This window comes from Artemia sp. Qi Xiang Cuo, chromosome 4 (genome assembly GCF_049724085.1).
Source record: "Artemia sp. Qi Xiang Cuo chromosome 4, ASM4972408v1, whole genome shotgun sequence".
Classification (NCBI taxonomy): domain Eukaryota; kingdom Metazoa; phylum Arthropoda; class Branchiopoda; order Anostraca; family Artemiidae; genus Artemia; species Artemia sp. Qi Xiang Cuo.
In genome coordinates this window covers 29,366,895-29,377,920 of record NC_142797.1, presented here as the reverse complement: position 1 = coordinate 29,377,920, position 11,026 = coordinate 29,366,895, and the positions used below count along the sequence as shown (strand labels likewise).

At 34.3% G+C, this 11,026-nt stretch overlaps 1 protein-coding gene across 1 annotated transcript in view; it reads right to left on the bottom strand.

The window, feature by feature from the left end:
• Positions 1-330: 330 nt before the first annotated feature.
• The window catches only part of UBL3 (ubiquitin like 3), a 47,145-nt gene continuing 36,449 nt past the window's right edge, over positions 331-11,026 (bottom strand). Inside the window, exon 5 of the mRNA XM_089088209.1 lies at positions 331-4,277. Coding sequence (XP_088944335.1) covers positions 4,210-4,277 — 68 coding nt within the window. The 3' untranslated portion in view covers positions 331-4,209. The remainder of the gene's footprint in view (positions 4,278-11,026) is intronic.

The window sequence follows — 11,026 nt, the reverse complement described above, 5'->3', positions numbered from 1 at the left end:
TTACTTAGAACAGGAATAAATGCACAAAATAGATATTTGGACATTTTGCCGACGTCACAAACCGATACATGAAGACCAAATGACAAAATTACGACATTGTAAGGAAAATGGCAGCTAATAGTTTGTTTTGAACAAGAAAAAATGTGAAAAGAGGTATATATATATATATATATATATATATATATATATATATATATATATATATATATATATATATATATATATATATATATATATATATATATATATATATCCATTTTGTAGATGTCACTGATCGATACTGTAGGAGGCACTAACATAAGTTCGTAATGAAACGAACTTAGAATATGTTTTCCTGGGGAATATGTTGGTAGGGGTGGTAATAACATTCAATAAATTCACAAAAAGTTTCAAGTCAAATCAAGCTGACGTATGTCTAATACTTCTTTTTCTAAAACTAGGTTTTCAATTCATATATTATAAAACATAAACACTACAAATAACTTGGCTCATTTCTCAGAGTAAGTGGACAAGTTCAATCTGCTTATATCATACCCTGATGAGACATCGGCCGTCCAAGAACAAAATATCTTTCCTGCAAAAACCAGAGCCCGTCCTAAAACAATATAGAACAAGATATCAACTGTCTAAGAATATCAACTGTCTAAGAATAGAATAGCCTGTTTGTTGTAAAATTAATTTTTCTGTCCAAACACGAAAGTCATGGGGAAGGGATGATAGGATCCACCTTCCTCCAAATTTCATTATTTATAAAATATACTATGATTTTCACAAAATTTGCACATTATTTTTCTGTTTGGACGATATTAGATCCTCTTTCAAGTTGCAAACCTTTGCGAGTCCCATCTATCTTTTTTTTATACTATACATTTTAAAGATCCCTTTTTGTAATAATTTTTAATAAAGTTCAAGAAGTAATTAATACCCACATTTTTTTGTCATGATTTATGTATAATTTTTATGTAATGTCAGCATCTAGAGTAGCCAGAAATTAAGTTAACAGTTCACCAGGCAATACACGGTGAGGGGTCGCCAACTTTCCACCACCTAGTGTAAATCTCAGAGCGCCATATGTACCACACAGTTCCACCATGCGTGGCACTGTTCCGTTACACATGACACAGTCCACAAAACGCTTGGCACAGTTCCGCCGCGCTTGATACATCCCACCTAGTATATGAGATTTCTGAAGTCCGGCATCCCTTTATTACATGGTAATTTTTCATTTTAATTTTTACCTAGTGTATTTACTCGTTAATAAAACTCGTTAATTTACTTAGTATATGAGATTTCTCAAAATAGGCACCCCTTCATTAGACGGTAATTTTCTCGTTTTACTTTTTACCTAGTATGTTTACTCGTTAATAAAACTCGTTAATTTACTCGTTTTATTTTAATTACTTTTAGATTACATACAGACAGCTTAGTTTATTAAACAGTTTTAATTCCTGGTAAGGTCAACTAATGACCGATTTATGGAGGGATTAGTTACCCTCCCTTCCACCCTATACGAAAAAACTTCATAATTTGAATAGCAATTTGGTATCCAAATACTTTTTTTTGTATTTTCAGAACGAAAACTGTTGAGGAAAAATAACAAAAAGGAGAAAAGACAGAAGAAATGGTGGAGGACGAATCTTTAGTAAAAACAAAGGAAATACAAGACAGAAAATACTGATAACAAAATTAATAACATAAATAAAATAAAAGAAAAAAAGAAAAATCTAGAACAAAATAAACTAACTGAACATCCTAAAATACTTCCAGATCTCTAGGTACTTAATCACTATCAAAACAAACGCACACAATCAACTTTAAATATTAAATACAGCACTAATTTGGTGACACAGTCATAAAACTCTTATCAAAACTAAAGACATCAACAACCAAGTCAATAAGGAAATAATATCTCAGTACGTATTAACTAAAACCTTCTTTTATTCACTTTATTTCTATGTACATACCCGGGGGAATGATAGCTTCAAACACAAAGCGTGTTCCATTGTGCTAACTTCATTCAACTACAACAATAAGCAGTGCTTATTGGATACAATTATCATTTATCTCTGTATTGTAAGGGCAATAAGATATTGCCCTCATGTAATAGGGCAAAGGGATTTTCAATTTCAGTAATGAGTAACTCGAGACCCAAAAATTAAAAGTGTGCGTTAGTGAAGTCTTCTTGGGACACCAACATAAACTGAAATTGCATTTATTAACGTCTTGACGTCAGCGTAAACTGAGATTGCATGTATTAACGTCTATGAGACCCAACTCTAGAATTTGTGTGCATATTTCCTTGAAAATTTCCGCGATATTACCCCGATAAGAGGCGGTTTTACGTGGGGGGGGGGGGGCAGAGGGGGCACTTGCCCTGATTTTTAGGGGCCCCAAAAATTTCAAATAAATAATTTAATAGTTATAATCATTAATTTTTATTGAAATAAAATAGAGGGTGCAGTTGGCAAAATTTTGTTAATAAATTAAAATTTTTACTAAAATTTGGGCTGAAAATTTTTGGGGGACATGGGGGGGGGGGGGGCTAATCAAGATTTTGCCCCGGGCACAAGAGAGGCCAGAGCCACCACTGATTCCGATATTTAATTGATAGTAGGTTCTAAATTCTAAACTATACAAACAAAACACCGTATCACAATTTGCACACGATAATTAAAAACGACAGGCTTGATAGTTAATAAATACCATGGTTAACATTTGTTTATTTGCATTTATATTGTTATATTTGCACTTGTTTACATATTTCTTCTTTTTTCACTACAATCCTTTGAAATATGTGGGTATTCCAAACTTGCGTTAAGGAAAAACTGTGTAAAATGGTGGGTAAAATGATTAATCGGTCATTATTAATCATGACCAATCAGCATTAATAATGATTTAAAATCAGCCAATTAAAAAACTGCTCGTTTTTAGCCATCTATACGCATCTGAGTACCCAACAAACAAAGAACCTATTTTCAGGATCGTATTTTCATATCCCGCTCTTGGATCATTTTGGGATTTTTTTTTTTTATTTCCCAGAAAATCTGAGAAATTAGCCCACCAAAATATATCATAGCAAATTATGATCCCCCTATTCATGCAATACGCACCAACAAGAAATTGTCATGGTGAAAAAAAGAAAAAAAAACAGAAAAAAAGAAAAAAAACATGGCATTGTCATAAAGGATAATCGAAAAAAAGTTCATTTGACAGTATTTTTATTTCAAACATTTCAGTTCAAAACTAGCAATATAGCAGTTTTGATTTTTTTAAACACAAAATAAATTAATAGTTTTGTTTCCTTTTTAAGTACATATATTACTTGGGAAGGGTTTATTGTTTGTAGAAAGTAATTCAACAGAGTTATCTGTAAACATACTGGGTTTAAACCACCAATAGATTTTAAACAGTTCCACTGGAATCATTAGCCAGCTTATTAAAATGGTGATATTTAAAAAATATTTTCATACTTCCAATTAGAATTAAGAGGAAGCTCGACTTAGTTGCAACTTGAATTAGCCCACAACTATCTTGCAACTTTTGGAATGCAACGTAATTTAGAATTATATTCTCAAACAAAATTAAAAAAATCAAGATAGTTGTTTCGCAAATTCGCAACATTATCTATTGCGACCAGTCTTAGCAGAGCCCACCCCCACCCCCCAAAAATACACATTTCAAACAATGATTGGTAGAAGAAAATTTGTTTAACAAAGTAAACCCAATTTCTAGGTATCAAAAGAATACAAAAATTAGTCTACTGAATATTTTTTCTATTTGATTTGATTTTTTCAATATTCTCAAAATGTCGAGGGACAGTTTTAAGTATTTTTTCTGTTTTTCAAAGAAAAAATCTGAAAGTATTTTCATAAATAATATAGAAAATTAGGAGATTAAACAAGGGTAAATACTGTAAAACTATATGCTGGTAACAAAGAATATGCAAAGAGGGAAAAGAATATATAATCAGTAGCAATTATAAGGAACAAAATACACACTATAAACATGGGTGATGTTGGTATTACACCGCTATCTTTTATAAAATCTGTTCAAGTTAATAACCACATAAAACACACACAGAATAAAATTCCGGGGGATAAAATATATAAAACAAAATCTTTTACAATCAGCACCGTAGAATTGATTAATATACATATGTATTCATCGAGAATAACTGCCTAAGTAAATGCTAGTTGAACGAATAACTTTTTACATTACGGTGCACGCTGAACATTGGCAGCATCGAGTATCGCGTCCTTTGTTTTTTAGCTCCTGATCTGAAAATAAAATAAATCAGCAATAAAACAATAAATACACCTCGGACCTAAGAAATCTTCCCTAAGCCAAATAATCTCAAGAGAAACCCTGTTTTTAGAAGAGCAAACCTTCTGCCATGGACTCTGAATAAATTTCAGTAAAATATTCTGAGGTCCCAAAAAAATCTATTACCTCTATTACTAAAACGTAACTTTTTTACTGCCTGACTTTGAGTCATTTCTAGGATTAAAATTTTATACGTTTTACTTACATCTCCCGTATGTATATTCGTATATGTTTCTGGTCTTTCTTTGTGAATTTCACGGGCTTGAGCTTGATTCCATATCATTTTGTTTTTGATATGCTCCTAGATTTTTCTTTTGCTTAAGGGATTTGAATTCGGCAATAGTTTTTTTCGGAAAAAAAAAATTATTAATTGCCTTAAGGCTCATTCACAATGACGTTTTACAAATGCCGGGATTTAGCTAGCGCTAATTTGAATCAATCAGAATTTTTTAGCCAATCAGCCAATTCTCTTGAAAAACTTGATTGGCACAAATTAGCACTAGCTAAACCTTAGTATTAGTCAAATCTCATTGTGAGTGGGGCTTTATCTAAAACAGTAGCTTCCTACCGGGGGTATATACAGCTCTAGTACCATTAAAAGACTTAAGAGCCATTTCTAAAGAATTTTTTGTGAATTATTCTTTTTATTCTAGTTTTTCCCTTCCTCTTTTTGACCTTTTTTTTATCTAAATTCTAAAACAGTATCTCCCTAAAACAGTAGTTTCCTACCGGAGGTACAGACAGCTCTAGTCCCATTAACGATTTAGGAGACATTTCCTGGGATTAATCTTTTTATTAAGTTTTTTTTCTGTCTTTTTAACTTTCTTTGCAAAAAATTCCAAGGTCGATTTTTTCACCTTCTGATACATTAGTAGCATCTTCATGATTTGCTCGCCTTTCAAAATCTTTACTGTATAAGAAGACAAGACAAATAATCATAGTCAAATATTGATTAACAATTATGTCTTGGTAGGCTTTTACAATTAATGTGAACAATACATGATCTATGAGCCATATTCTTGAAATCTTAAATATAAAATAGAAGATCTCCTAACTGGCACTTTTCAGATAGAAATACCTTTAAAAAGGTGCGAAGGGAGGGGGATTCGTCAAAACCGCCAGAATAAGGCAAAACATACGAGAATTCCAGAGGCATGAAAACCATCGTACATTATGATAATTTAAGCAAAGCTAGGGGAGCCCCACCCACGACCCCAATCCTTTATACCTTGAAACATGCAAGTACCAACCTGCATGAATACCAACCTCAGTATCCTATTTCTTACTTTGGAGGAACTCTTTTTATTTAATTTTTTGTTTAAACAGATAGATGGTGTATGCGGGAAGGCGTCATAACATCTAACCGCCAGGAGCACTACAAAATCCGTCATAACGTCGACAATAAAAAATCTGTCAGAACCACTAACCGTCATAACATCTAAAATTTTAAAGCTTTAGTTTTTTGGGGTTTAGGGGGGAAAAGGTACCCAGGGTAAGTTACGAATTTAATATATGCTCTGCTTTACCCCCGCCCCTTGATGTGCAAATATATAGCCGAAATTTGTTTCTACACTATTATATACTCATTACTATTATATAAACTTATAAATTTTTTTTAGATGTTACAACGGTTAGTGGTTTTGACGGATTTTCCTTTTAGATGTTATGACTTTTAGTGCTTGTGACGGTTAGTCGAAATGGTAGCACCCCGATGTAATCTATCTATTTTTGAATAAACTTTAAAGACAGTAATATATTTGTTACATAAAATACCTGAACGAAGAGCTTATGGCAACATTAAAATATCCATGTCAAATATAAAAACACATGATACATTTAAGCATATAAAATCTGAATGTATTTGTGTAGACACTGAGAAACAAGCTCCAGCTAGAAAAGTGAAAATTTATGCTGGACATTTTTAGAATTATGAGAACGAGTATAGTTTATATAAATTCGAAACAATCCGAAATCGAGGTAATATAACGTCATGATAATAAGCGTGTGAGTGTCAAAGGTTTGAGTACGACCCAAGCTAAAAGATGGCACATTAACCTAATGCATGTGGTATTGTCACCCCTCAAAACCCAAAAGGCTGTTGTCATTTGCACATGACTGGAGAAAAAAAATCGTATAGTTTCTTTTTGCATTACATTAAAATAAATTGTCACTCGAGCTACCAGAATTTTTTTTTTATATGTCAGTACATATATTTGCAATAAGTAACTTAGTTTTATTGGTTTCTAGTAAATTGTACATTTCAATTCATGAGTATTCCTTTTAAATCCATTCCTTTCAATTTTACAGAAAAACCATTGGCTGAATAAAGCTTTGAAGTTGATTTATCGATTTAACTTTCAATAAAGGGCAAATGACACAGTACCGTTTGGAGGAGTTTACATTTTTTCAATCGTTTGTTGTTGTTGTTTTTTTTTGTTTTTGTTTTTTTTGGGGGGGGGGGAGGATGAATTAAAGATTAGTTTTTTTTTCACTCGTTTATAAAATAAACTACATACCTATGATAGGTTTAAAAAAAAGACAATCTGATAACCCTAGTCAACAAAATTTTGAACCATTTTGAACAGCAAAAAAAAGGCAAATTATAAAACTCGTTAGAACCTTAAGAAAACGACTAGGATAATAAGTTTGTACACATTGTCATGTTTTGTTACTAGACACATCGTCATGTTACTAGACACCAGGAAGTGTACATTACAGCCAATGACTTGGTGCTTTGGATATACTTTCATTATGTCTAAATCGTTTCTAGACAAGCGAAATCTTGCTTCGCAGGCTCTTTGAAGGCTGACACCATTCCCATAGACAAATATTTTCTATTCTGGGATCGTCCTCATTTCAAATAAGCCTGGTGTTTTTATGGATAGCAAATGTATTATTCATTATTATATTGTATTTTTGTCGTAGAATTATGATTTTTATATGCTTTGGATATACTTTCAATATGTTTGAACAATAATAGAAATCCGCCCTCCCCCAATATTCAATTTAATACAGGATGAGTTCTTTTTTACTTGTTTATAAAATATTCTACACAACTAGGATAGGTTCGGTAGATGATTAAGACAATTTGATAACCAAGCCAATAGAGCTTTGAATCCTTTTGGACAAAATGGTTGAACAAATGACAAATTCTAAAATTCTTCAGAATCTTAACAGTACAACTAGGATGATAAGTTTTGTTCATGTTGTCATGTTTTTACTAGACCCCAGGAAGTTTACATTATGACCTATAACTTGATGCTTTGGGTATACTTTCATCGCGCTTGGACAAAATGAAAAATCCATGAAATCTCGCGCCCCGCAAATATTCTTTTTAAAAAAGGATGTTATTTTTATTCGGTTATAAAATGATCTACATAACTAGGATATATAACTAGTAGAAAATATTACGATAATCAGATAGCCTAACAAACCGAATTTTGAACCTCTTGAACAAAAAGGTTGAGCCAAAAAGGTGAATTCCAAGATTTTTTAGAATCTTTATAGTACGACTAGCATGGCATGTTTCTTATATCATATTATAAAAAGAGCAGTTCTCTTTTGCTGTTTGACCAGTATTAATTGAATTTAAGCGGTATTAACTCTGCACCTGTTTGGAATATATTAAAAGTGAAATACCTTTGAACTTATAAATGAAACTTGTTAGATAAATTTATAAACTTGTAAGCGATTACGGCTTAAGGATTATTTATAGATTATGGCTCTAAGTTAATATTCACCAATATCATCCTCTGAGTCCTTTTCTTGTACCATTATTTGATTTTTTTTTTACTAAGCAGACGGAAGAGGGGCAGTTTTCCCACCAGAAAAGCCAGTTGACCTACCAGGAGGGACCTCCCTTAAACAACAGGGGTTAGGTCAGTGGGTACCGACACTTCCCTTGCTTTGTTTCATTCAGTTACAGACACTTCCTTGAAATTGACAACAAATAGTACACGATATTTTGGATACGAACATTTGGAATTTTGTTGGACTGACCTTGTTGCTTGTTGTTTAATGGGTAAATATTATTACACTTATTGTCCGGTGCTGAATTTAATCAAAAACTGTTTAGCTTTTCCTGATAGCATCCCGAAAGAGACAGTGATTAATACGAGGGGTAAATTTTTCTTCAAGGAGCTAATTAGAGACGCGCAAACGTTACTGAAAAAATTAATTATAAGTCACAATGAAAGTCTAGCGCGTGACAGACGTCAATAAATAGGAAGAGATATCCTTATTTGATATAATAAAGGCAACAACCAACATACCGGAATTCAAAGCGAAATTTACGATACGTAGAGCATCTGAGATCCCGAAGATCCCTCAAGATGCCTTGGCAGCACTAACTGTTCGCGTCATGGAGTACGCTGATGAAGTTGCATCTACGGTGAATGAACTTAAAGTTTCTATGCCATCAAAAGAGGAAGCAAAAGGCTTTTGCAGAGCAGCATGTGTCTAGGGGCCAGATACTCAAGATAGAGTAACGAAAGTCTCGCCTAGTTGCTTACTTGGAGTCTGATAGTGATGTGCATGCGCTAGTGGACTCTCTTAGTGAGCTACTGGAGGTGAAAGTTAGCTACAGAAAAGGAAAATTCAGTGCGATTGCTAAATTCATTCCTTTAAGAACTTCGGAGGACGAAACTATAGCCGCCTGTAGCCAGATTACGGAAGCTCGGCGTTATAGTTCAACCAGAACCGTTAAGCTTACTTTCAGCGATGCCGAGGCTCGCAATCGGACAATCAAGAAAGGGCTTTTTATAGGATATTTTTATATCCGTGTCGTAGAATTTAAACAAATACCCAAAAGATGTTTCAAATGTCAGTCCTAATTGAATGATGCTAAATATGCACGTTGTGCAGACCCACATAGTTCTACAAAAGAAGTTCCGTGTGACTCGCAAATTGTAAAGTGCGCTCTGTGTCCAACCGGCAGGAATTTTCATTCTTCATACAGCCTGCAGTGCCCAGCAGTTCGCAAAGCCATAGCCAAGCCTCCCGACGGTGCCTATATCTCTACATTATGAACGATCTTTCTATATTTTGCAAATATATTTATGGTCACAATTCGAGGAAAATGGAGTATATCCAAAGTCTATGCAGCAATTATCAGGTGGTGTGTCTGCAAGAACATTTGTCAACAGTAGACGACACAGGTATGTTCGTAATCCCTAAGAATACTGTACACATCCATCCAGCAAAGCAGTTTTACACTCATGGTCAACCAAGCGGCGGACTAGCAGTAATAGTTGATCAGGCGATTCAGTCCCCAAAATTAGAATCGTGTGAATTTTATTTAGCTGTTGAATTTCCAGGTCCATCAGGCTTCACATTGATTGATGTATACGTTGATTGATTGATGTATACCTACGAACCTCAATATTGAACGTTCCGCAAAACGCTATTCTGAAGCATGCGGCCGCCTCTCTCTTTTATTACAATGCCTTGGTAATAGCCGCTTTGCTATATGTGGAGATTTTCAGTGTGATATTACTGCGCTGTCCGAAATATCAGACATTCTTTTAACATCCCTCCCCAACGATGCATCCTCATGCTTGAAGGATGACCCACTCACTTATATTCACAATTCAGGCAGTACTAGTAACATTGATCATGTTTTTACTAACTTTATAATGCAATCACTCGTTCATGTAGACCAAGAGCGTACTGCAAGTGATCACCTTGGCCTGGCGTTCTGAATCAAGTACACTCCTTCGCATTTCAGCGTGGCATCGAAGTTTTTTGACAAATTAGAATGGGTGAAAATAGACAATGCAGTGCATAAATAAGTATGCGACGAAGTTTTAAACAAAGTAAAAGTAGCTTTTCACCTCCTTTGCCACGATACTTCTGATTCTGTCAAACTTGAAATACATTATGCCGAGTTAAGACATGCTATGAAGATTGCAAAAAGTGTCGCTGTCCCAGTGTCTAGGGTCCGTCAAGGAACAAGCAAACCAGGTTGAGACAAGTCTCCTACGATTCAGTATGCTAAATATCAATCAAAATTATTGTATAGAATGTGGAGAGGTTCGGAGAGACATCGGTAAGGTTTAGTGTACACCCTCTTTAAAAATACGAAAAAAACAGTATCAGTATGAAGTTGATGCATTGAAAACTAAGAAAGCAGAGAAGGCCTCCGCAGACGCCCTAAAAGACTCCCGTAATATGTGGCGTTCGTTCAAACAGTACAATATAGGTGTCAAATTTCCTTCGGCTAATATTCCTGGAGATCAGTGAATGCGCCAATACGTCCAGGTTTTTGGGTCGAAAGATGCTACGTTGGAAAATGATTCGAGTAAGTCTTTAAGTGAAAAGTTGGAGCTCCTACTTCGGCAAAGAAATTATTTTGTGAGCTCCAAAAAAGTAATTAGTGATGCAATCTCCAAGCTGAAGCATCGCAAAGCTCCCGGTGTCAATGGTATTATGGTGAGCCCCCTTCAGCAAGCGTCACCTTTGTTAACAGAATATTTAGCCCTTTTCTTTCAAATGTGTGTCTATGCTTGTTCGGTTCCAAAGTCTTTTTGTACAGGGAATGCCACGAATATACTTAAGAAAGGAAAAAACCCAATTCATTACTCTAGTTACCGCCATATAACGGTGCTTACCACCCTCAGTAAGTTTTTTTGAAAGAGTTCTCCTGCCAGAGCTGTTAGTAAAGTTTAATATCGAATACGGGCAATTTGGTTTTAGAAAAAATTTA